The sequence below is a fragment of the Aotus nancymaae genome, unplaced genomic scaffold, assembly GCF_030222135.1.
Source record: "Aotus nancymaae isolate 86718 unplaced genomic scaffold, 86718_ANA_hifiasm-v0.15.2.pri h1tg000210l, whole genome shotgun sequence".
Classification (NCBI taxonomy): Eukaryota; Metazoa; Chordata; class Mammalia; order Primates; family Aotidae; genus Aotus; species Aotus nancymaae.
The window spans coordinates 346,384-374,149 of record NW_026988625.1 but is presented as its reverse complement, the minus strand read 5'-3'; the positions used below and the strand labels follow the sequence as shown (position 1 = coordinate 374,149).

The window sequence follows — 27,766 nt, the reverse complement described above, 5'->3', positions numbered from 1 at the left end:
TATGTAGCTGGGATTAACCAGCGGGTGCCACTGCGCCCGGCTAATTTTTATTTTTTTATTTTTTTTTATTTTTAGTAAAGACGGGATTTCACCATGTTGGCAAGGCTGGTCTTGAACTCCTGACCTCAAGTGATCCGCCCACCTCGACCTCTAAAAGTGCTGGGATTACAGGCATGAGCCACTGTGCCCGGCCTCTCTTTTTATTTTCTAAAATATCTAAATGGACATGTAAAACTGTATTGGTGGTTAGGACGTTATGATATACACATTTTAGAAAAACATCTTAGGAAATAAACTCAGCAAAGGAGCCATCATTGATGGTACCAGGGTTGCAGGATCATGGACATATTTTTTTTAATTTGTTTTTTTCCCAAAATTTCAGTAATATGACCACATTGCTCATATGTGTTTTTAAGTGGCCCGAGAAGAAAGTGAGTACCAGTCTGCAACCACTAGCCTGTGACAGTGGCCTGGGAGCCAGTCTTACTGTACTCACAAATGCATGGGCAAACTGTCCTCACCCTTCATGTAGTACAGAGTGTCGCGCAGCATCTTGAACATGGTCAGGTAGAGGGGATCACTGAAGGAAGTGTAATAGAGATCAGCACTGGGGTTGGCCTGCAGGGAAGCAGACACACATGACTACAGAACAGAAATGCCCTTCTGCCCACCCTTTGCCTTCACGGCAAGGCCCAGTGGAATGGTGATTCGTGACTTAGCATTCTAAATGAAGCAACTATTTATCATGACTCATCACTTGGACACTTTACTGTCTTCATCCTCTTAATTATCAGACCAAGGAAAACAGGAGGCTCATGCAGTCCAGAGATGCCTGCGGGGAAGCAGCCATCTGCACCCTAGAACAAAGAACCTCCTTGCTGTGGCTGAAGCTTGCCATCTTTGGCCGTCATTGGACCAAACAGGGACATGGGAAGTGGTGGAGGAGGAAGACTGACAAGTGGGCACCAGAGTAAGGGATCCATATTGTCCCTCATTCCAAAGATAGACATTACAGCAGGACACCTTCAGATCCAACTCATGCTTTGTAACTAAAACACATTTTAAATTATTCTTTAGGAATCTATTTGAAATGCAGCACTATTCTTCTTCTGGAAAAAAAATTCACACAAGGTCTAATGAGTTAAGAAGGGTAACAGTCCAAGCTGGGCACGGTGCCTCACGCCTGTAATCCCAGAACTTTGAGAGGCTGAGGCAGGGCAGATCACCTGAGGTCAGGAGTTCAAGACCAGCCTGACCAACATGGAGAAATCTCATTTCTACTAAAGATACAAAATTAGCTGGGTGTGGTGGCGCATGCCTGTAATCCCAGCTACTCAGGAGGCTGAGGCAGGAGAATCGCTTGAACCTGGGAGGCAGAGGTTGCGGTGAGCCAAGATTGCGCCACTGAATTCCAGCCTGGGTGACAGAGCAAGACTCCATCTCGAAAAGAAAAGAAAAAGAAAAAGAAAAAAAAAGAAAAGAAAGAAAAAAGAGGCTGGGCATGGTAGCTCATGCCTGTAATCCCAGCACTCTGGGATGCCAAGGCAGGTAGATCACCTGAGGTCAGGAATTTGAGACCAACCTGGCCAACATAGTGAAACGCTGTCCCTACTTAAAATATAAAAATTAGCCAGGCGTGGTGGTGCACATTTGTAATCCTAGCTACTCAGGAGGCTGAGGCAGGAGAATTTGCTTGAACCCAGGAGATGGAGGTTGCAGTGAGCCAAGATCTCACCACTGTACTCCAGCCTGGGCAACAGAGGGAGACTCTGTCTCAAAAAAAAAATAAAAAGAAAAAAGATAACAAGTCCTTAACTTCTATACATTCCCAATTGAGTAGGATGGAAAATTATGGTTTATTATAATTCTGGTGTTTTTTTTTTTTTTTTTTACACACTCTGTACCCTAGGCTGTAATGCAGTGGTGTGATCACAGCTCACTGTAGCTATGAACTCCTGGGCTCAAGTGATCCTCCTGCCTCAGCGTCCTGAGTAGCAAGGACTATAGGCATGCACCACTATGCCCAGCCAATATTATAATTCTTGACAAGTGTAAAAGTGCTCTGCAAATATAGCAAATCCTTAAGGGGCGAGAAGTTGGTCAGGTGGGATGGGGAATGTAGTGTGAGGCTGACAGAAGGTGAGTGAGCAGGTGGAGAAAACAAGAATCATGTGGAGAGTGTGAAAGTCATGCCAGTTCTCAGGAGGGCACTGATAGGAAGAGCTGTGGTTGGCGGCACTGTCTGTAATGATGACTTTACAGACAATGTCTGGTGGTCCTCACAGGGCAGAGGTGGAGAAACGAGACCGGGAGAGGTTAAAACAGTTCAGGGATTTGACTGTAGGAGCCCAGCTAACACGAGTGCTAAGCTTTGGAGCCTCTGAGACCAGCTGCCCCAAGCCCATAGACCGGTTCCATCACTCACAAGCTATGTAAATAAAGTTCCTTAGCTAAGCCTCGGTTTCTCCATGTGTAAATTGGGGATTGTGAGAATCAAGGAGTGAGTGAGTAAAGTTCTGGCTCATAATAAGCACATAATAATTGGTAGTGATTATTACACTGATGATGAATAATGATTAATATATTTCAGATTCTAGGTCAAGATTATAAGAATCTTTTTTTTTTCTTTTTAACTATGAAACCATTTCTTCAAATGGATGGTTATGCTAAAGTACAAATTACAAAACAAAAAATACCAGAAATTGCCCTGGTTCAATGAGGAGGAGGGTCCCAGAGGTGGAGTGCAAGCCCAATAAGTCTCCAGTTGTCTAACTGCCTAGCCCAGACCTCAGCCTGGTCCTCCTGGTCTGCCCTCAGTCACAAATGATCACACACTGATGATGGAAAACAAAAGGCCTCTGAGACCACAAGCTCAGTCTAGAGTGAGCTAGTGAGAGAGCTAAAGCTCAGGCCAATATTCAGAACAACAGCCTGCAAAACGGTTGAAGACAAGGTAGGAAGTGCCCGAATGCAACTTGGGGAGTTATAAGAACTCTGTTCCTTAACCAAGAACCAACCCAGATCAAACCACAAGCAGCATATCCATCTCACATCTGTAACAGCTTGCTGGCAGGGGTGTGAAGCAGGAAGAGACATGGTCTACAGCACATGAAGGGCCCTGGAAGTTCCCTCCCTGCTTCATACCTGAGCCCCAGGCACAGTGGTATCAGGCACTTTATGTCTTATAATCACATGAGAGAAAGAACACCAGGCTTAAATAAGGAATCTGGGTCCAGGACACACCACAGTAATAATTAGCCTGGCAAATGACAACCTCTCTGTATAACCCTCCAGGGAGGGCCTGACCCAAATGTTCCCTGAGATTTTGAGACCTCCCAGCACCAATGTAATGATTTCATAAATAATGCTGTAGGTCTTGGTTCCAAATACATTAAAAACAAAAGTTCCCTAGTTACACACCCCTTACACTTAAAAGCCAAGGCTTGCCTGTGCCTAGGAAGTGCAGCCCTGAGCCCAGAGGAGCAGCTTTGGAAGCACCATAGGAGCGAGGAAGATAAAAGAGTCGGAGAGACCCAGGCCAGACTCCCAGCTCCCACATTAACTATGCGATATTGGCATGTTAGTGAGTTCCCCTGAAACTCTATCCTCTGTCTGTGAAATGGAGATACTGGCCGCCAGTCAGAGGCACCGTAAGGTGATGTATTTAAAAGAGCATGCAACAGTACCCAGCACAGACCAAGCTCTCAGCAGCAGGTAGATTGTTATCACATGAATGAGGGAAGTGAAAACACTGCAAAACCCCTCCCACTCCAGCCCCCACTCAAACTCTTCCTGCTTTCTCTATGCACATGTTTAAGTCAGGCTGATCTCATGGTAATGCCCTCAGAAGTGACATACCTCCATCACACTGGCTACAATGGCATCCAAGGATTTTAGAACAGGCTCCTCAACGATCTTCTTCACCTACCAAGGAAACAGAACCTCATGAAGCAACTGACATACACAGAGATAGGAATGCTAGCTCCTTCTGCCAAAAACGCATGACAAACTCACATGGTAAAAAAGAGATGCAGATAAAGACCAACAAATACAAATTATGGCTATGTATCAAACTATATGCACAAAATGCTTTTAATTCTGAAGTCACTTGGGAGTGCTTTCTCTACCTTAGATAGCAATGATGTAAAAACAAAGGGAAAAAAACAAACTCCCTCAAATTTGCTGACATGAGATTTTCATATCCAAGATATGCAGACCTCAGGCCTTGCTGACATTTCACCCACTCACGGTTAACAAGCACAGTTGTGCAACATCCTCCCGCAATTCCCTCCCAGATGTCAAAGACATCCTCACGGCCAGTCCTCGGAGCTGATGGCACCTCCCTCCTCCCTGGGCCAGATGCGCTGGCTCTTCTACAACTGCTCAGGTATTCAAACTAGAGCTCACATTTTAAATTTTCAATAGAAGCAATTATTTTCACCTGTACAGCATTTAGTGTAGGAAAGAACTGTTCTGTCAATTGCAGAACCACCAAAAAACAAAAAAAGAAACAAAATTCCTTAGCTGAGCCTCAGTTTAGCTATGCCCACATTCACAATTGTAGTGTTTGATGAAGGTCGTTTCCAAAATGTACAGATAATGATAAACATGCTAGGAGATGAAACAAAAAACTGCCTAAAAGAAAACCTAAACTTGAAAAGTTGAAATATACTGCAAAAAATAATACCCCCAAGAAAGGAAGTGAAACATGCAGTCTTCAGTCAGAATTTCTGACATGGTACTAGGAACAGCTAGCCATCTGTGAAGGTCATGGCTCTATCAGGCCACCATTCTGTCTGGGGCATTGACTCTGATAAGCAGTTTAGGGTAAGTTTTCCTTCTTGACAGCAACTTCAAAAACATCCTAGCCTACTTAGTTGCTCCATCCTCATTAATTATTACTTATATTGTAATGTCTTCTTACATCTTCAGCCTAAAGTTATTCTCTGAGGGATTTCTATTCATACTCCACACAGCAGGAAGGTGGCCACCCCTCAGCACATGCTCCATGCTATCCAAACTGTCCTCATTTCCAAGACAGCAAGCCCAATCTTGAGAGTCTGGTCTTGATGACATCATCACCCTTACCCATTCAAATGTCTTGAGCCATTCTAGCTCGATAGTAACAACTTCAGGGCCCCTGAAGCTTTATTTTTTTATTTTTTTTTTGAGATGGCATCTCACTCTGTTGCCCAGTCTGGAGTGCAGTGGTGCAATCTCAGCTCACTGCAACCTCCACCTCCCAGGTTCAAGCTATCCTCCTGCCTCCACCTCCCAAGTAGCTGTGATTACAGGGAACTGCCAACAAGTGAAGCTAAAATTTGTATTTTTCAGTAGAGACAGGATTTCACCATGTTGGCCAAGCTAGTCTTGAACTCCTGACCTCAAGTGATCCGCCCGCTCTGGCTTCCCAAAATGTTGGGATTACTGGCATAAGCCACAGCACCCAAAAAGGGTTCCCTGAATCTGAAGAAAAGTCTATTTCAGGAATCAAACAATGGCACTGATGTTTTCTCTGGTATCACCCTAAAGGTCATCCAAAGGTACCCAAATATGAAAAAGTCAGGTTTTGTATTAACCCAAATAGAGGCACCCCTTAGAGGGAGTCAGGCACAATGGAAAAGCACTGGGCTTGGAGTCAGAATCCCTGGACTGAATGCAACCCAGCTGCTGGCCTACATACCCATGATGTGTCTGACATTGATTTCCTGACCTCCAAATAGGGACGCAGGGGTGCCACCCCAACATGGTTGCTGCAAAGATTAAAAAAGAAACTAGTGCATGATGATTACATGAATGCTACTCTACTTCCTTCTTTAATTTGCAAGTTTATGACTATTAAATTGTACTTTGAAATACTGGTACTCTGAGTTTTTCTAATAAAAAATACAAGCTTTCACCATTAGCAATTTTACTGAACATATCCATGGTCTGTTCATCCATCAGTTCCTTGCTTACCAAGTTTAAGAGCTCCCGAAGCATTTCCAATGGAATGTTAAACTCCTTATACGTGACGCCGTTGAAAAGCGGAGAGACGGAGAAGCTGGAGCTGATAGTTGAAAAGTAATACTCAGGCTCTAGGGCAGTCCCATCAGGCAAGCAGGAGGCTGGTGGGAAATAGAGCTGGAAACTCAGTCATGGTTACAGGCAACTAGGGCACTTCCTCAAGCTGACTCCTCCAATGACCAACAAAGGTACAGATTTTGCTTTTGTTTATATCCCAATTCCTTGCACGTTTTCAAATTAAAAACTAAAGGGCAGATTGCAAATCTTTGGGGACTGATGCCTCTCACCTGTGTCTTTCAGGTCAAACACTCAGATATAACGGTCCTAATATTTCCATCTTAGACAATATAGCTTAACATGTGGGAAGCAAAAAAAAAAAAAATTATACCTTTTATTTTTTACTTGTTTTGAGATGGAGTCCTGCTCTGTCGCCCAGGCTGAAGTGCAGTGGTGTGATCTCAGCCCACTGCGACCTCTGCCTCCTGAGTAGCTGGAATAACAGATGCCCATCACCACGCCCAGCTAATTTTTATATTTTTAGTAGAGACAGCGTTTCACCATGTTGGCCAGGCTGGTCTTGAACTCCCGCCCTCAAGCGATCTGTCCATCTTGGCCTCCCAAAGTGCTGGGATTACAGGCATGAGTCACCATGCCCAGCCAAATTATACCTTTTTAAAGGTGAAAAGATATGAAAGCTTAAGGTCTACAAGGCCTCAGAGATATTTTACTACCAAAATTAGAAGAAAAGTGTACACTACTAGAAGTTTCAAAATCAGAGCAACTAAGTGAAATATACCAGTCACTAAAAGATAAATACTGTATGATCCCACTTATTTGAGGAACTTAAATCATACACAGAGGTAGAATGGTAGCTGCCAGGGACTAGAGGGAGGGGAAATGGGGAATTATTGTTTAATGTATAGTTTCAGTTTCACAAGATGAAGAGTTTTTGAACTGAATTGTGGTGATAGTTGCACAATATTAATACTGAACTGTACACTTAAAAATATTTAAGGCCAGCTGGGTGTGGTGGCTCACACCTGTAATCCCAGCACTTTGGGAGGCCAAGACAAGCAGATCACCTGAGGTTGGGAGTTCGAGATGAACCTAACCAACAAAATTAGCCAGGCATGGTGGTACATGCCTGTAATCCCAGCTACTCCAGGCAGGAGAATCACTTGAACCCAGGAGGCGGAGGGTGCAGTAAGCTGAGATCATGCCACTGCACTCCAGCCTGGGCGACGAGTGAACTCTGACTCGAAAAAAAAAAAAAAGGAGAAAGAAAAAAAAAATTAAGGGCAAGCATAGTGGCTCATGCCTATAATCCCAGCACTTTGAAAGGCTGAGATGGGAGGACTGCTTGGGTCCAGGAATTCAAGACCAGCCTGGGCAACATAGGGAGACCCTGTCTCTACAAAAATAAAAATAAAAATTAGCTGGATATGGTAGCATACAAGGAAGCTGGGGCAGGAGGATTGCTTGAGCCTGGGAGGTTGAGGCCACAGTGGAGCTATGAATTTGTTACTGCACTCCAATCTGGGTAACAGAGTAAAATCCTGTCTCAAGAAAAAAAAAATTGGTTGAGCTAGCAAATTTTGTGTTATGTGTATTTGACCACAATAAAAAAAACTGAAGGAAAAAAAAATCAACAAAAGTAAAGTCATTCAGTCATTTGATATTTAATAAATATGATCCCAGGCCCAATGTGGTGGCTAATACATGTAATCCCAGCACTGTGGGAGGCTGAGGTGGGAAGACTGCCTCAGCACAGGAGGTTGAGACCAGCCTGGGCAACAAGGCAAGAACCCGTCTCTATATAAATAAAACTTTTTAAATTAAAATAAAAACATAATAAATAGGAACCCAAAAGCATATAATTGTTCGAAAATCCATTATTTAAAAACTATAATAGAAAACTATGATTGAAAAATAGATGAATCTGTAGTATTTTCATAAGACAATATCAATTCATAAAGAAGTGAATACTAAATTTTATGACGTTTTAAAGCACTAGAGAACAGACTCAAGGAGTTGAGTTTAGCCCCAGCTGTGTCAAAGCTGGTGTCTAAGAGCTGGCAGCACACTGCCGATCTGTCTAAAGACGGATGCAAACCAGCAATTTACAGCAGAAAGGATGGGTAACAATACCACTGGGAGCTGAGACACTGGAGGCCAACATAAGAAATGGCCACAAAAAGAGGAAACAAGTGAGAAAAGAAGGGAAGGAGGAAACAGCTGGATTAAAATAGTTAGATAAGGAAGAAAGGAAAGAGGTTGTGATTAGAGAGCACTTCTCAGAAGGACACCATGAAATAAGGGCTAAGCCCTGGGTGGCTGAACCCTACAGTGGACACAGATGGAGGCAAAAGGCAGGGGTTACAGGAACTAGGGACCTAAGATTTAGGATTTATGCAGAGGGTGTCATTGAAACTTGTTTTTGTGTGTGTGTGTTTTTTTTTCTGTGAGACAAGAGTCACACTCTGTTGCCCAGGCTGGAGTACAGTGTCATGATGTTGGCTAACTGCAACCTGCGTCTCCTGGGTTCAAGAGATTCTCATGCCTCAGTCTCCTGAGTAGATGGAATTATAGGTGTGTGCTACCACACCCGGCTAATTTTTGTCTTTTTAGTAGAGATGGGGTTTTGCCATGTTGGCCAGGCTGGTCTCGAACTCCCGACCTCAAATGATCTGCCTGTCTTGGCCTCCCAAAGTGCTGGGATTACAGGAATTAGCCACTGTGCCCAGCCTGAAAGTTTTTTTTTTTTTTTTTTTTTTTTTTTTTTTTTTTTTGAGACGGAGTTTCGCTCTTGTTACCCAGGCTGGAGTGCAATGGCGCGATCTTGGCTCACCGCAACCTCCGCCTCCTGGGTTCAGGCAATTCTCCTGCCTCAGCCTCCTGAGTAGCTGGGATTACAGGCACGCGCCACCGTGCCCAGCTAATTTTTGTATTTTTAGTAGAGACGGGGTTTCACCAAGTTGACCAGGATGGTCTCGATCTGTTCACCTCGTGATCCACCCGCCTCGGCCTCCCAAAGTGCTGGGATTACAGGCTTGAGCCACCGCGCCCGGCTAGTTTTTTTTGTTTTGTTTTGTTTTTTTGAGATGGAGTTTCCCTCTTGTTACCCAGGCTGGAGTGCAATGGCACGATCTCGGCTCACTGCAACCTCCACCTCCTGGGTTCAGGCAATTCTCCTGCCTCAGTCTCCTGAGTAGCTGGGATTACAGGCACGCGCCACCGTGCCCAGCTAATTTTTTTGTATTTTTAGTAGAGACGGGGTTTCACCATGTTGACCAGGATGGTCTCGATCTCTTGACCTCGTGATCCACCCGCCCTGACCTAAAAATAATTCTTAAAAACTAAATTCTTACAGCACTTTGGAAAAGGGCCTGGGAAGGGAGATAGAGGGACCAACTGTAAGAAAAGTCTGAGTATCTGGTGGTGCATACCTGAAGTTCCAGTTACTTGATAGGCTGAGGCCAGAGGATCGCTATGACTTCGCCCCTGTACTCCAGCCTAGGTGACAGAGCGAGACCCCCAACACCCCCCCCCAAAAAAGTCTAAGTAAAACAGGAAGTGTGAGAGCAAAGTCAGAAGGCACAGAGTCTGCTGCTGTCTGTCCCACAGTGAAGGAGCTTCAAATAGCAGGGCTCATTTGTCTGCTCACCACCACCGGCAAAGTGGGCGGCAGCCGGGTCTGACGGAGAGCCACGTGGGGATCTAGCAGTCAGCCACACTAGGGTACTCCTATCTGCCATTACTGGATGTGCTCAAAGCGGGGCAGCTGTCATGGAAAGAAGCCCTTGCCACAGAAGGTTGACAATGAGCTGTTTACAGGGAAAGGAAAGCCTCCAAGGGCACATCATGGCCATCCTCAGATGCCCCAAAGGCAGGAAGATGGCAGTGAGATTTTCACAGCCTGGAGGAATACATTCTACACTTAAACAAGGAGTTATCTATTGAAAGGTATGATTCTGAGTGGTTGAACTTAGCCCTTACATTCTAACATATATATAGAACGCAACCTGTTACATTCTCACAGATCTAAGAGAGAAAGCTTCCTACATTTATCTGAGCTCAGCTATTTCCTTTTTCCTTCAAAATTCCCCTTGTATCTCTCAAAATTGTCTTGAGACATGCTGTTTTAGCAAACAGCATCATTCAAAAACAGAGAGACTTACTGAGGCATGGAATTCTGCCTTCCCCATTTCCTATCCCTTAATCTGGGTCTTACTTCCAACAAGGATATGGTGGAAGTAATTCTAACATATGTTTGACATGGCACAGGGTAGTCACATGAATCAAATTCAGTAAATTATGTAAAAGTCCTTGTGAACAGTACACACAGAGTGCTATAAAAAGTAGTAATAGATGCAGTGGCTCACGCCTGTAATCCTAGCACTTTGAGAGATCGAGGCAGGCGTTCCCTTGAGCCCAAAAATCCTTTGAGCCTAGGAGTTCCAGACCAGCCTGGGCAACATGGTGAAACCCTGTCTCTACAAAAAATACACAAATTAGTCAGGCATGGTGGTAGGCACCTATAGTCCAACTATTCAGGAGACTGAGGTGGGAGGATCACTTGAGCCTAAGAGGTCGAGGCTGCGTTGAGCTGTGATTGTGCTACTGCACTCCAGCCTGGGTGGCAGAGTGAGATTGTTTCAAAAAACCAAAACAACACAAATAAGTAGTAATAGTAGTACTACATTCTTTAATATTATCTATATACTTAATGTCATTTAAAAAAAAAAAAGAAATATCCAGAGGGGTGTGGTGGCTCATACCTGTAATCCCAGCACTCTGGAAGGCCAAGATGGGTGGATCACTTGAGTTTAGGAGTTTGAGACCAGCCTGGCCAACATAGTAAAACCCTGTCTCTACTAAAAATACAAAAATTAGCTGAGCATGGCAGTGTGTGCCTGTCGTCCCAGCTATTTGGGAGGCTGAGGCAACAGCATTGTTTGAACTCAGGAGGCAGATTCTGCAGTGAGCCAAGAATGCACCACTGCACTCTAGCCTGGCAACAGAGCTGGACTCCAACTCAGAAAAAAAGAAAGAAATATCCACCATTAGCACTTCCACCTGAAAAGGAACTTTTACAGGTTAATATAAAAAAATTCTGATGGCAGGTATATAGGAGTCTGTAAGTTATTTTCTGCACTTTTCTCTCTCCATAAAATATTTGAAAATTAAATTTTAAAAAACTTAAATGAAAACAGAAAATAAATGCTTTCTAAAAGCTTGCTATTCTAGGTCCATCCATGACAACAGAGTTGGTATCAGCATCCTTAATATCACAAGAAGTCACTGTGAGCCTGTTCCCCAAGTACTAGGTCAATATTCTTGGGAGAGGTGAAGCCCACCTTCAAAGTAGTGAAAGGCAGATCCTCCAGGGGAACTGGGAGGGGGCATGCCGCGTTCAGGGCTGACCTGAAACACACAAGCACAGTTACAAATCAGAAAAGACCAGTGAGACCTCTGTCAGATTTTCTCAGGCAAGGTCCTCTCTGCCAGCCCAGTGTCTGTAACTTCAAGTCCTGGTTCAAGCCTCATTTCCTTTCTCAAGCTCATCACAGCTACAGCATGCTACACTAAATACTGTATCACTAAATTTTTCATGTTTAGCTGTGTATTTGATGCGTGATTACTGAGCTGAATTGTCCTCAGTGTTTTGTGTTTTTGTCTGTTCTCCATGAGTCAATTACATACTTCTTAAGGGCACCAGCTGTCTCCCAGGCAAAATAGAATTTGGCACCCAACTGCTATGAAACATATACTTTATGACTATGATATCATTTATAAGAGGGACAAGTCTTTGTACTAAAGAGAATTCTAGTGAAACATTTCATGTTTCTTAAGTTTACTCCAGCTACAAAGAAGAGAGATTTTCTTTGCAAGGGAGCTTTACAGGATCTTTCTCCCCTGCTCTTTCCCCTCTGCTCTTTCCCCAGGAGCCCAGGCCCACCTGAGAGATGCTGGACACACTGCTGGTTTTCCTCTTCAGGGTACCCTCCTGACAGACAGTCAGCAGATTGCTGGGGAGGATGGAGCGGAAGTCATTAAAGGAACGCCTTCGAATACCTTCAAGCTCTTCAGGGACACGGAGGGAATGAGGAGGGACTCTGGGAAAGAGCTTTGAGAGGAGAGACTCTTCCATGTTGCTGTAACGCCCAAATGCTCGCGAGATTCCTATCAGGCACGGGATGGCATACTTGCAAAGGTATTCTAGAAGATCAAGCAAAAACATTACAATATGAGAAAGTATCCTGAGAGAGTCATACAGTACTAACTTGTAACATCGATCAAGGTTTCACAACCCACCCACTAGCAACTGTGAAGGTTCAGCATAAGCCACAATAATGGGGTCAACCCCAAGGACTGACCAGTGGTATCTTCAATCTGTCATTAACAACTCCAGACTATGTCTTCATCAAACCCAGCTGCCCTCCTTCAGCAAAAGTCTGGGTCTATTCTTCAGTCTGGGTCAATAGTCTTCATCTAGTCATGGCACATCCAAATCAATAATATAGCTAGGTCACATTATCAAGTATCTTGACACTAGTTAATACATTTATTCCTCTTAGGAGCATACTGGTAGCCTTACAATACAGAAAAAAATGAGCTTTGGAAGTTAACTAATCTACCCACAGATGTTACAGGTAAAGAAACTGAGGCCCAGAAGGGTAAAGTTACTTGTTCAAGGTGACCCAGCATCTATGTAGTAGAGCAATGCACATGAACCCATGTGGCCTCTGAGGATACTAATACACAACAAATCAACCTAAAATAGGAAGGTTTTCTCCCATCAGATACACATTAGGTACCAAACAACAGAAAAGACTGGAGAAAAGAAAGGGAAAGAATAATCACAAAACCATTTTAAGAAAAACCTCAAGGATGCTAGTACCTTTGTCTTGAATCTCCAAGGCCTGGCACATCCCCAAGAGGACATGCAATACCTGCAAAAGCGCCTCTAAAATCTGTAATAGTCAAAAAAAAAACAGGCACATTAATAAACAAAATTAGGTAAATATCACAAAACTAAGTAAGAACTAGAAGGCACTTCAGACATTATCTTAACTAACCCCGTATCTGATACATCCCTCCACAATGGCTGTGCCAAGTGGCCAACCAGCTGACCTTCCAGGGACAAAAACGCTCGTTCTCTGGGCTGGTTCAGAGTTCCTCCCAACACTGGGCTGATGCTGTTCTCCTGGGGCTTCTATCTACCAGCCCTTGGGGCTACCTTTTCCTCTATTAGTATGTTCTGTAAACAGGTGATAAGTCCCCAAATCTTCTCTTTTCATGGGCAAATGCCCTAGGGCTTTTCAACCTTATTCTTCATGATCACAAATCCTTTAAATGCTAATTGCTGGATTCTGATTTTACGGCAGTCCAGTTTTCTGTCTGAAGTGTGGTGCTCAGAATAAAATACATTAACATTTGGGATGCTGGAACTCACCAAACTCATCACAGATTCTAGATGTCTATGTACGTGACAACAGCTTTTCTACAGCCACTTCACACAGCTATCTCAATGAGCTTATACTTTTTTGGTTTTTTTTTGAGACAAAGTTTCACTCGTTGCCCAGGCTAGAGTGCAATGGCATGATCTCGGCCCACTACAACCTCTGCCTCTTGGGTTCAAGCAGTTCTCCTGTCTCAGTCTCCTAAGTAGCTGGGATTACAGGCATGCGCCACCACACCCGGCTAATTTTTTGTATTTTTAGTAGAGATGGGGTTTCACCATGTTGGCCAGGCTGGTCTAGAACTCCTGACCTCAGGTGATCCATCTGCTTTGGCCTCCCCAAGTGCTGGGATTACAAGCATGAGCCACTGTGCCCAGCTATAATTTTTTAAGTTAAGAAATTTTTTTGTCCTGGCAGGGTGGCTCATGCCTGTAATCCTAGCACTTTGGGAGGCTGAGGCAGGTGGATCAGTTGAGCTCAGGAGTTCAAGACCAGCCTGGGCAACGTACTGAAACCCTGTCTCTACGAAACATACAAAAATTAGCCAGGTGTGGTGGTGCATGCCTGTGGTCCCAAATACTCAGGAGGCTGAGGTGAGAGGGTCACTTGAGCCCAGGAGGCTGAGGTTGTAGTGAGCCAAGATCAGTGCAGGGTTCAATCATAGTTCACTGCAGTCTCAAATTCCTAGAATCAAGCAATCCTCCTCCTTCGGCCTCCTGAGTAGCTGGGACTACAGGCATGTGTCACTATGCCAAGCTAATTTTTATTTTTGTAGGGATGGGGTCTCGCTATGTTGCCCAAGCTGGTCTCAAGTGATCCTCCTGCCTCAGCCTCCCAAAGTGTTGGGATTACAGGCGTCAGCCACCATGCATAAACAATGAGCTTATAGGGCCGGCGGCAGTGGCTCATGCCTGTAATCTCAGCACTTTGGGAAGCTGAGGTGGGCAGATCACGAGGTCAAGAGACTGAGATCATCCTGGCCAACACGGTGAAACCGTCTCTACTAAAAAGACAAAAATTAGCCCAAATTAAGGCTGGCCTCAAACTCCTGACCTCAAATGATCCAGCTGCCTTGACTTCCCAAAGTGCTAGGATTACAGGCATGAGTAACCGTGCCTGGCCACTTTTTCCATTTTATATGATAAAGTCATGTTATCACCATGACTTCAGAGTGAATGTTACCACCATGAATAGTCATGTTGACCTCTTTATTCTGATAAATTTTATTCATAGAAAAGTCCTTAACTTAATGCCCAACTTTTTAATAAAAACATACAGTTCTAACATATTTAATTATCTTTTTAGTCAACCTACACATAAATGAAGAATCTAAATTATTCAAAATGCATTACTAACTGCACACATTTAGCATGCAGACAGGCAAGTAGGCACTGCTTGGAAGGACCTGAGAATAGCAGCATACAAAAACTGACTTTCTAAGTGATAAATCTAAGAAAAAGTTGTATGATTATATTCTTTGTTTAATGAAGAGGAAAGTATGGAGTATATATTAGTAGCATTTCCATCAAAATTAACAAAATCTAAACAAAGTCTGTGCCCTTAAAGATACAAGCTTCAGCTACCTAGAAGATTCCCTTCTGGCCAGGCACTGTGGCTCATGCCTGTAATCCCAGCACTCTGGGAGGTCGAGGCAGGAGGATCACTTGAGGCCAGTAGTTCAAGACCAGTCTGGACAACATGGCAAAACCTCGTCTCAACAAATTAGCTGGTGTGCTGGTGCATGTCTATAGTCTCAGCTACTTGGGAGTCTGGATTGAACCCAGGAGGTGGAGGTTGCAGTGACCTGAAATCATGCCATTGCACTTCAGCCTAGATGACAGAGCAAGACTGTCTGAAAAAAGAAAAGAAAATTATCTTCTATGAATGACTTAAATCCCCAAAACAGAACAAGAAAAATGAGCTGCCTCTGCCTTTTTCTGCCTCCTACCTTATAGGACTTTTGGAAAAGCTGAAAGGGGCAGTGCTGCTCCCATCTCTGCAGTGCCTTGCCCTTCATTATAAAAAAAGAAAAGTTGAATGAGATAAGACTCATGAGATCCTAAAGAGTACTGAGAGACGGGCCAGGCGCAGTGGCTCATGCCTGTAATCCCAGCTCTTTGGGAGGCCGAGGCAGGTGGATCACTTGAGGTCAGGAGTACCAACCTGGCCAACATGGAAAAACCCTGTCTCTACTAAAAATACAAAAATTAGCCAGGTGTGGTGGTGCTTGCCTGTAATCCCAACTACTCAGGAGGCTGAGGAAGAAGAATCACTTCAACCTGGGAGGTGGAGGTTGCAGTGAGCCGAGATCGCGCTACTGCGCTCCAGCCTGCGCAACGGGAGCGAGACTCCATCTCAAAACAAAAAAAAAGGACCGAAAGACCTAAACATGTCTTAAGTCTGTTATGAACAGTATGAAATAGATAAATATCAACAAACAATCCAATCACATTTCGCACTTTTAAAATCTTTTCATCACTTTGGGACTCTATTCAATCTAATAGAAATGCACACCAAATCAACATATGCTTACCTCATCCCTAAGTGAAGGGTCCCTATAGGCAACATCAGACAGCAAAGTTATCAAGCAGAAGCTGAAGCTCTCTGCAACTGGGAGGGCACCTGGAAGATGTAAAAACAGAAATCAGATAACCAGGAACCAGACACTGGGTCACACCTCTGGCCATCCAGTCCAGTATGTTCCCTCTCACATGACCTGCCAAGGGACCAGTTTATAGCAGCTGGCCTCACTGAGATGAGTCTCAAAAGAACAGCTATGGGCCCAATGAGTTTGCTGAGAAACACCCCTACCTTTCCTTTAAGTAAATGTTTTGGTTCAATAAACTTAAATGTTTCCTGAGCCAATAGCTAGTCTGAGATTACAAAGCCTCTCAACATGACAGATTCAATTTTTTATTCCCTAAGTAAATGTGAGAAATCACTTTAAAAACAAACAAACAAACAAAAAAACTTTTTCGGGCGCAGTGGCTCAAGCCTGTAATCCCAGCACTTTGGGAGGCTGAGGCAGGTGGATCACTTGAGGTCACGAGATCGAGACCAGCCTGGCTAACATGGTGAAACCCTGTCTCTACCAAAAATACAAAAATTAACCGGGCATGGTGGCACACACCTGTAGTCCCAGCTACTCAGGAGGCTGAGGCAGGAGAATCACTTGAACTCAGGAGGCAGAGGTTGCAGTGAGCTGAGATCATTCCAGCCTGGGCAACAGAGGAAGACTGTCTCCCATTTAAAAAAAAACAACTTTTATTTTAGGTTTAGAGGTATACATGCAGGTTTCTTATATAGATAAATAGTGTGACATAGGGGTTTTGTGTACAAATTATCTAATCACCCAGGTAATAAGCAAAGTACCTGACAGCTACTTTTTCTATCCTCACCATCCTCCCAGCCTCTACCCTTAAGTAGGCCCTGGTGTCTTGTTTCCTTCTTTGTGCCCATGTGTATTCAATGTTTAGCTCCTACTTATAAGCGAGAACATGTGGTATTTGGTTTTCTGTTTCTGTGTTACTTCATTTAGAATAAATGGCCTCTAGCTCCAAAGAAATTAATCTTGATGGAGCATAAGAGATGACACATGAATGCTAATGGACACTTACTACATCTATTTTAAATTGAATAAAAAACATTTTATTAAAACATTTAAATTCTTTTCTGCTTTGTTTGGCCAATGGGAAAAGTCCTAATAAGAGCTTCCAAAATTTTGCTGTATTCCCCATAACCTTTTTTTTGAGACAGAGTCTTGCTCTGTCACCCGGACAGTGCAAGATTGTGTAGTCGTGTGATCTTGGCTCACTACAACCTCTGCCTCCTGGTTTCAAGTAATTCTCCTGCCTCAGTCTCTCGTGTATATTCCCTGTAACCTTTTAAGTTTTTCCACTGCTAAGCTTCTTAGCAGGGAGGTTCTTAGGAACCTGGACCTTAAGGCTGGAAGAGAGTGCTAACTTTAAAAGACCAATTGCTACTCAGCGCTCCTTTTTTTTTTCAGACGGAGTCTCTCCCTGTCCAGGCTGGAGTGCACTGGCACAATCTTGGCTCACTGCAACCTCCACCTCGCAGGTTCAAGCATTTCTGCCACCTCAACCTCCCGAGTAGCTGGGATCACAGGCATGTACCACCATGCAGGCTAATTTTTTTATTTTTAGTAGAGACAGGGTTTTACCGTGTTGGTCAGACTGGTCTCGAACTCCTGATCTCGGGTGATCCACCCGCTTCTGCCTCCACCTCCGAAAGTATTGGGATTACAGGTATGAGCCACCACACCCAGTATGCTATCCAGCACTTCTATCAGGCCTTCAAATGTTAGAACCAATGCTGTCTGTTCAATCACAATTAAATATTTAATCAATTTTGGCCAGGTGTGGTGGCTCATGCCTATAATCCCAGCACTTTGGGAAGCCAAGGAGGGTGGATCATTTGAGGTCAGGAGTTCAAGGCTAGCCTGGCCAACATGGTGAAACCCCATCTCCACTAAAAGTACAACAATTATCTGGGTGTGGTGGCATACACCTGTAATCCCAGCAACTCAGGAGGCTGAGGCAGGAGAATCACTTGAACCCAGGAGGTGGAGGTTGCAGTGAGCCGAGATTGTGTCACTGTACTCCAGCCTGGGTGACAGAATGAGTCTCAAAAAAAATTAATCAATTTTGAATACTGAACATTGAATCAAGGACAAAAGAGTATCCACTATTTAATGGACATATTCACAGCACATGACAGAAGACTTACCTTTCTTCTCCAACACTTACAATTTTAAAGTGCAGCTCTAGGCTGTTCTTAAAACTTGAATGTGCATCAGAATCACCTGGAGGCTTGGTCAAGCACAGACTACCTGTTAACCAGCCCCAGCGTTTCTAATACAGTAGCTTTGATGTGGGAACTGAGAATCTGCATTTCTGACAAGTTCCCAGGTTACACTGATGCTGCTAGTCCAGGGATGACACTGTGAGACCTACTGATCTAGAACTTAAGAGTTTAAAAGCATAAGTGATATTGCCTTAAAAAAAAAAGGTGAAATGTTGGCCGTGTGCAGTGGCTCATGCCTGTAATCCCAACACTTTGTGAGAAAGGTGGGAATATCGCTTGATCCCAGGAGTTTGAGATCAGCCTGGAAAACACAGTGAGACCCCTGTCTCTATAAAAATACTTTTAAAAAAATTAGCCAGTGTAGTGAAGTGTGCCTATTGTTCGGCTACTGAGGAGGCTGAGGCAGGAGGATCACTTGAAGCCGCAATGAGTTGTGTTTAATCCATCACGCTCCAGCCTGGGTGAAAGAGCAAGACTGTCTCAAAAAACAACAACAAAAAAAAAAAAAAAAAAAAAAAAAAAACAAGAAAAGTAAAATGTTATCCAATAATTGAAAATTTCTGTATCTCTAACATACTATTTCAAATAATACTGAAACTTTCATTCTAATGTAAATCCATGTATACAGGAGTGATCTTTGTTTTGAAATTTTATAAAAAAGGAAAATAGCATTAGTGTCGACTAGTATTCTATTTCTCCCCAAAACACAATGGTGAACATAAAATTAGCCTTTTTTTTTTTTTTTTGAGATGGAGTCACGCCCTGTTGCCCTGGCTGGAGTGCAATGGCACAATCTCAGTTCACTGCAACCTCTGCCTCCTGGGTTCAAGTGATTCTCCTGCCTCAGTCTCCCAAGTAGCTGAGATTACAGGTGTGCACCACCAGGCCCAGATAATTTTTTCTATCTTTAATAAAGACATGGTTTCACCATGTTGGCCAGGCTGGTATTGAACTCCTGACCCTTGTGATCCGCCCGCCTTGGCTCCCAAAGTGCTGGGATTACAGGTGTGAGCCACCGCACTCGGCCTAAAATTTGACTTTTTAGTAATGATGCTCTATCTAATTTATAGTCCTTCAAATTGCAGGATAGACTGGGCACAGTGGCTCACACCTATAATCTAGCACTTCGGGAGGCCAAGGCAGGCAGACCACTTGAGGCCAGGAGTTCAAGACTAGCCTGGCCAACATGGCAAAATTCTGTCTCTACCGAAAATACAAAAATTAGTCAGGCATGGTGGTGCATGCCTGTAATCCCAGCTACTTGGGAGGCGGAGGCATGAGAATCGCTTGAACCCAGGAGGCAGAGGTTGCAGTTAACCAAGATGACATCACTGCACTCCAGCTTGGGTGACAGAGCGAGACTCTTTTTTTTTTTAATTTCATTTTAGGTTTTGGGGTACACGTGAAGAACATGCAAGATTGTTGCACAGGTGCACACATGGCAGTGTGATTTGCTGCCTTCCTCCCCTTCACCTATATCTGGCATTTCTCCCCATGCTATCTCTCTCCAACTCCCGACCCCGCACTGTCCCTCCCCTATTTTCCCCCAACAGACCCCAGTGTGTAGTGCTCCCCTCCCTGTGTCCATGTGTTCTCATTTTTCAACACCTGCCTATGAGTGAGAACATGCGGAGTTTGATTTTGTGTTCTTGTGTCAGTTTGCTGAGAATGATGGTTTCCAGGTTCATCCATGTCCCTACAAAGGACACAAACTCATCGTTTTTGATGGCTGCATAATATTCCATGGTGTATATATGCCACATTTTCCCTGTCCAGTCTATCATCGATGGGCATTTGGGTTGGTTCCAGGTCTTTGCTATTGTAAACTGTGCTGCAACAAATATTCGTGTGCATGTGTCCTCTCTTTGAAAAAAAAAAAAAAAAAAGCCGGGCGCAGTGGCTCACGCCTGTAATCCCAGCACTTTGGGAGGCCGAGGCGGGTGGATCACGAGGTCAAGAGATCGAGACCATCCTGGTCAACATGGTGAAACCCCGTCTCTACTAAAAATACAAAAAATTAGCTGGGCATAGTGGTGCATGCCTGTAATCCCAGCTACTCAGGAGGCTGAGACAGGAGAGGCGGAGGTTGCGGTGAGCCGAGATCGCGCCATTGCACTCCAGCCTGGGTAACAAGAGCGAAACTCCGTCTCAAAAAAAAAAAAAAAAAAAAAGGGCGGCGGGGCGGTTCCGGAAGGAAGTGGTTCCGGGTCCCACCGCCCGACAGAGGCGGCTGGGGTGTCGCTGCTGTGGGAGGCGGCGGCAGAGTAAGGGGTAGGCCGGAGGGGCTAGCGGCCGCTGCAGAGGGGACTTCCCGGCCGGTGTAAAAAGTGAATAGTGGCTCACGTGTCAAAGGATGGCGTGGTCACAATCTAGATCCCCCAGGTGGAAACACAGGTCTTTATCACCAGTACCTAGAAATGCTGAACACTATAAGCAAAGATATTCTCACGGGCATTATGGCTGTGAATATAGGAAGGATGCAAAAAGACCCATAGCTTGGAGAATGGACAGTGAGAAACATGGACAGAGTAAACCAAGGATTCCCTCTTGTGGAAATATATATTACCAGTCTTATGAACATAGATCACCTTCCCCTAACATAAGAAACTCTTTAGAAAATGTTTATATGTATAAACCTCACCGAGGATATTCACCTGGAAGAGGAGACAGTAACAGGAGATCTCAGTATATGCCCAAATACTCAGAGGGTATACCCTACAAAGAGCATGAGAGGAATTCTTATCCCCAGAAAGTGCAAGGAGGATATAGTCCTGATGACCACAGAATTAGAGGAAGTAGAAAAGGAGGGAAACCACCTCAGAGGTCAATAGCAGATTCTTTTAGATTTGAAGGAAAGTGGCATGAAGATGAGTTGAGGCACCAGAGGATACAAGAAGAAAAGTATTCCCAGTCAACTAGAAGAGGCTCTGAAGACTTTGAGATGAGGAGCTCACTTCAGAAGAGGTATCCTGAGGATCGTGATTTCAGAAAACATGGACACACATCAAAAAGACGTAAAGACGTGGAGAGGTATGAAAGCAGAAAGCTGCCAGGACCCCAAAGTGGAAGCCCGAGCATTCCCTCCCACCTTACCAAGAGGAGACCGACCAGTGGAACCTTGCACCCCAAATTTACCGACATGCTGAGAGGGAACACCCAGAGACCAGTTCAGCAACCAAAGTATCCTATGACTATCGTCACAAACATCCTAAGCTCTCAGATGGGGACCAGGACTTTTCTGATGGGAGAACTCAGAAGTACTGTAAGGAAGAAGATAGAAAATACAATTTTCAAAAAGGCCCTATAAATAGAGAATTAGATTGTTTTAATACTGGAAGAGGGAGAGAGACTCAAGACGGACGAGTCAAAGAACCTTTTAAACCACATAGGAAAGACAGCATTGCCTGTACTTATTCAAGTAAAAATGATGTCGATTTGAGGTCTAGTAATGACAAACAGAAGGAAAAAATAAAGAAAGAAGGGGATTGCAGAAAAGAGAGCAATTGTTCCAGTAACCAACTTGATAAAAGTCAAAAACTTTCCAATGTGAAACCCTCGCCTATCAATCTTAGGAAGAAATCACTTACAGAGGCCGGGCGCGGTGGCTCAAGCCTGTAATCCCAGCACTTTGGGAGGCCGAGGCGGGTGGATCACGAGGTCAAGAAATCGAGACCGTCCTGGTCAACATGGTGAAATCCCATCTCTACTAACACAAAAAATTAGCTGGGTATGGTGGCGTGTGCCTGTAATCCCAGTTACTCAGGAGGCTGAGGCAGGAGAATTGCCTGAACTCAGGAGGCGGAGGTTGCGGTAAGCCGAGATCGGGCCATTGCGCTCCAGCCTGGGTAACGAGCGAAACTCCGTCTCAAAAAACAAAAAAAAGAAAGAAATCACTTACAGTTACAGTAGATGTGAAGACAACAGTAGATACATCCAGGAAAAATGAGAACTTTCATCCAGTGTTTGAACATCTTGACTCAACTAAGAATACTGAAAACAAACCTACAGGAGAATTTGCTCAGGAAATCATAACAATAATCCATCAAGTTAAAGCAAATTATTTTCCATCACCTGGCATTACTTTACATGAGCGTTTCTCAACAATGCAAGATATACACAAGGCAGATATAAATGAAATTACAATGAATTCAGATCCAGAAATTCACAGGAGAATAGATATGTCTTTGGCTGAGCTTCAGAGTAAACAAGCTGTGATATATGAATCGGAACAGACTCTGGTCAAAATAGTAGATCCAAATGACCTATGACATGACATTGAAAGAGGGTGAAAAGAACGGTTACAGAATGAAGACGAGCACATTTTTCACACAGCTAGTGCTGCAGAGAAGGATGATCAGAATTCCAGTTTTTCAAAGGTAAAGAATATTCATACTGATAGATTCCAAACACCCACACATTTTATAAAATCAAACTCTAGAAAATTTATTGAAAAACTTTACATGAATTATACTATGCAGAGAAAAGACATAATTACTCACAAACCATTTGAGGTTGAGGGAAACCACTGAAACACAAGAGTAAGACCTTTTAAGAACAACTTCAGAGGTGGCAGAGGCCAGCCCAATTATAAATCAGGCCTGGTACAGAAGAGCTTGTACATTCAGGCTAAGTATCAGCATTTATGGTTCACTGGCTCAAGGGGATTTACCACTCATAAATTCAGAGAAAGATTAATGAGGAAAAAAAAGGTATATACAGATGTTGCCACAGAAATCTAATCTGAAATCGTACAAATGGAAATGACACTACAGGAGGATGTTTGGGAGCATCTCTCCTCTTTTTGTCAGGAGTTAGAAGTGACGCTAAGGCACTAATACTGTAACTTCTTGATAAAGTAACTTTTTTTTTAGTAGTGGAATGCTGCAACTTTTTTACACCTAACAATTGCTTTTAAATTACAGTATTCAATTTAAAAGTTGTATTAACTATAGTTTGCTTTGCAAAAAGTCTCAAAAGAATCACTTGAAGGGCATTATTTGTTGATGCATTTTTCTCTGAGCATGGTTTCATAGAGAGAACTTCACCAAGTTATATTCAGACGTTTATATGTTGAAAGTTTTGCTTACATAATAAAAACAAGTTATCTGAATCGTACAGTGTATGAACATGAAAGAACTTTAAACAGTGGCCTTATGGTAGAAAATTTTATACTGAATTTTTCTTTTTCTGATGACATTTTGGCTTATAACTTGAAGTTTTCTTAAGTTTCTGAAGATCAAGGCCTATATAATTCATACATTTCATATTATAAGAAGGCGAGAGAAAAGGTACTTCAAATATTCCATCAGGTAGTTGTGACTGCACTGAATTTTTAGTAATATTTTCATTCAGTTTTTCCACAACTATTTGCTCTTTTCCAATTTCAAAATGCTATTGTGGAAAATATGTAAAGATTTTATAATCTATAGTCCATCTTATTTTTCCCTCAGGGTAAGCTTGTATCATATTTTTAAAGGCTTTTTAAAAATCTGACAGATAAAATCTCATATTTGAAAATTGTACTTTACTACTACAGCATTACACATTTTGCAAGCACATCTTATAGAGTGTTTACTTTTAGTTTAGTTGATATGTATTGCGTACCTACTACATGTAAGAGCAGTTTGATGGGATTTTAAATGAAAATTTTAGGTCCCAATACTTTATTTCTTTATGTTTTCTGTATTCTGCTTAACAGTGCATGTATAATTCCCAATTAAATTTTTGTGAAATGTTTATTTGTAATAAAATAAAATGTTGTTGTTCTTTCTGCTTAAAGAAGTTAAAAAAAAAAAATCCTAACAAATTGCAGGATACATGCAGAATTTGGGATCTGTCAGTTTTAGGCATGTTACCAGAAATAATGAAAACCCAAAGGTCAAGAGGAATACAGGCACAGAAATTTTGTTTTATTTCAGGTGCAGGGGTACACGTGCAGTTTTGTTATACAGGTAAATTGCATGTTACGGGGGTTTGGTGTACAGATTTCATCATTCCCATAATAAGTACAGTACTCAAAAAGTAGTTTTTCCATCCTTGCCCTCCTCCTACTCTCCACTCTTAAGTAGGCCCCAGTGTTTGCTGCTCCCTTCTGTATCCATATGTACTCGATGTTTAGCTCCCAGTTAAAAGTGAAAACATGCAGTGTTTGGTTTTCTGTTCCTGTGCTAATTCTCCCATAATGGTCTCCAGCTCCATCCATGTTGCTGCAAAAGACGCGATCTTGGCTAGGCACGGTAAGCTCACACTTGTAATCCCAGCACTTTGGGAGGCTGAGGAAGGCGATCACTTGAGGCCAGGAATTCAAGACCAGCCTTGCCAACATGGCAAAATCCCATCTCTACTATAAATATAAAAATTAGCCAGGCATAGTGGCATTAGCCTATAGTCCCAGCTACCTAGGAGACTTAGACATGAGAATCACTTGAACCTGGGAGGTAGAGGTTGTAGTGAGCAGAGATAACACTGCTGCACTCCAGTCTGGGCGACAGAGTGAGACTCTGTCTCAAAATAAGAAAAAATAAAATAAAAAATAAAAGGACACCATCTCATTCTTTTTTATGGCTATATAGTACTCCATGGTATACATACCACATGTTCTTTACCCAGTCTTTCATTGATAGGCATTTAGTTGATCCCTTATCTTTATTATTGTGAATATTGCTGTGATAAACATACTTATGCATGTATCTTTACAGTAGGATGATTTATATTCCTTTGAGTATGTATCCAATAACGGGATTGCTGGGTCAAATGGTAATTCTGTTTTAAGTTCTTTCAGAAATCGCCAAACTGCTTTCCACAAAGGCTGAAGTAATTTATATTCACACCAGCAGTGTATAAGTGTTCCCTTTTCCCTGCAAACTCACCAGCATGTTATTTCTTGAATTTTTAATAATAGCCATTCTGTCTGGTGTGAGATGGTATCTCACTGTGGTTTTGATTCGAATTTCTCTGATTATTAGCATCAGATGATGAGCATATTTTTCGTATATTATTGGCCAATTGTATGTCTCCTTTTGAAACGTGTCTGTTTGTGTCCTTTGCTCACCTTTTAATGGGGTTGTTTTTTGCTTGTAAATTTTTGCTTGTAAATCTATCTTTTTCCTAGATTCTAGACATTAGACCTCTGCCAGATGCATAGTTTGCAAATATTTTCTTCTATTGTACATGTTGGCTGTTTACTCTGTTAACACTTTATTTTACTGTGCAGAAGCTCTTTAGTTTAATTAAGTCCCATTTGTCAATTTTTTTTTTTTTTTTTTTTTTTTTGGCTGCCATTGCTTTTGGCATCTTTGTCATTAAATCTTTGCCAGGGTCTATGTCCAGAATGATATTTCCTAGGTTATCTTCCAGGTTTTTTATAGTTTAAAGTTTTACATTTAGATCTTTAATCCATCTTCAGTTGATTTTTGTAAAGAATGTAAGGAAGAGGTCTAGTTTCAATCTTCTGCATGTAGCTAGCCAGTTATCATAGCATCATTTATTGAGCAGGGAGTCCTTTCCCCATTGCTTGTTTTGTTGACTCTGTTGAAGATCAGATGATTGCAGGTGTGCAGCATTATTTCTGGGCTCTCTATTCTGCTCAATTGGTCTATGTGCTATTTTTGTAACAGTATCATGCTGTTTTGGTTACTGTAGCCCTGTAGCATAGTTTGAAGTTGGGTAATGTAATGTCTCCAGCTTTGCTCTTTTTGTTTCAGACTGCCTTGGCTATTCAGGCTCTTTTTGGTTCCACAGAGATTTTTAAATAGTTTTTTTCTAATTCTGTGAAGAATGTCATTGGTAGTTTGATAGGAATAGCACTGAATCCATAAATTGCTTTGGGAAGTACGGCCATCTTACCAATACTGATTCTTCCTATCTATGAGCATGGGATGTTTTTCCATTTGCTTGTGTCATCTCTGATTTCTTTGAGTAGTATTTTGTAAATCTTGCTATAGAGATTTTTCACCTCTCTGGCTAGCTGTATTGCAAGGTATTTTACTTTTTTTGTTTTTTTTGAGATGGAGTCTCGCTCTGTTGCCCAGGCTGGAGTGCAGTGGCACAATCTCAGCTCACTGCAACCTCTGCCTCACAGATTCAAGCAATTCTCCTGTTTCAGCATTCCGTGCAGTTGGGATTACAGGTGGGCACCACTTAATTTTTGTATTTTTAGTAGAGATGGGTTTTACCATCCAGCTAATTTTTGTATTTTTAGTAGAGATGGGTTTTACCTTGTTAGCCAGGCTGGTCTCGAACTTCTGACCTCAAGTGATCTACCTGCCTTGGCCTCCCAAAGTGCTGGGATTACAGGTGTGAGCCACCATGCCCCGCTGGTATTTTATTCTTTTTGTGAATGGATTGTGTTCTTGATTTGGCTCTCAGCTTGGATGTTGTTGGTGTATAGGAATGCTACTGATTTTTGTACATTGATTTTGTGTCCTGAAACTTTGCTGAAGCTGTTCATCAGATCAGCATTGGGGAGAGACTATGGGGCTTTCTAGGTATAGAATCACATCACCTGTGAAAAGAGATCGTTTGACTTCCTCTCTTCCTGTTTGGATGCCTTTCCTTTCTTTCTCTTGCCTGATTGCTCTGGCTAGGATTTCCAGACTATGTTAAATAGGAGTGGTGGAAAGAGCAACTTTGTCTTATGATTTTCAAGGGGAATGTGTCCAGCTTTTAACCATACAGTGTAATGATAGCTATGGGTTTGTCATATGGCTGTTATTATTATTATTATTTTTTTAAACATACTGCATTTTATTATACAAAAGCACAATTAGTACAATATCATACTAATATATTTTCATTTAATTTTAAATAAAATTAAAAATGTTTTCTTCTCATAATGCAAAAGAATATTACTCTGAACACTGACCTAATGCATCACTCAATATTAAGTTAACCACAAAGAGCCTCTTCACTTATATATTCTTCATGCATCTTACATTTCAATGTCCTCACTGTTTCATAGAAAAGATAATAAATAATGCCCACCTAATAAAAAAGAATCTCATGTCTTTAATGCAGCAAAAACTGATCACGTGCTTTCACATGTGAATACAACAGGAATGAAGAACCAGCAGGAAATAATTTGAGAGTTGAATGACATCGTTATTTACTTTTTAAAAATCTGTAATTTTTTCAAGAAATAAAGTATACTTTAAATGTAATAACTCTCTTAAAAACCTACTCCTTTTAAAGTTATATACAAACAATTTTTCCACCAACTTTAATTTTTTTATACCCAGCACTCTGATTTAGTACATCTGGGGTGTCATGTCTTATATATTTCTACTGTAAATTCTCTGATATTTACATAGCCTTAATTTTGAATTAAATATTTTTTCATTTTTACTACATGTGCAAAAATATATTTTAGTATAAAATCTCTGGAGTCTTCTAAGCTGTATTTTTGAAAAAGTGTCTTGAAATTTATTAAATTTGCAAGGTTTTTCTTCAATATAAATTTTCTGATGTTGAACAAA

At 42.3% G+C, this 27,766-nt stretch overlaps 1 protein-coding gene and 1 pseudogene across 2 annotated transcripts in view; one reads left to right on the top strand and one right to left on the bottom strand.

Annotated features, from left to right (window-relative positions):
• PI4KA (phosphatidylinositol 4-kinase alpha) overlaps positions 1–27,766 on the bottom strand; it is a 161,179-nt gene that overhangs the window by 98,073 nt on the left and 35,340 nt on the right. For both annotated transcript variants that reach the window (XM_012466500.2, XM_064371904.1), the window contains exons 4-10: positions 16,003–16,091; positions 12,908–12,980; positions 11,966–12,225; positions 11,364–11,430; positions 5,959–6,107; positions 3,859–3,924; positions 522–618 (exon numbers count right to left, since the gene is read on the bottom strand). In XM_012466500.2, coding sequence (XP_012321923.2) covers positions 522–618; positions 3,859–3,924; positions 5,959–6,107; positions 11,364–11,430; positions 11,966–12,225; positions 12,908–12,980; positions 16,003–16,091 — 801 coding nt within the window. The remainder of the gene's footprint in view (positions 1–521; positions 619–3,858; positions 3,925–5,958; positions 6,108–11,363; positions 11,431–11,965; positions 12,226–12,907; positions 12,981–16,002; positions 16,092–27,766) is intronic.
• On the top strand, positions 20,601–23,062 carry LOC105726877 (BCLAF1 and THRAP3 family member 3-like; annotated as a pseudogene).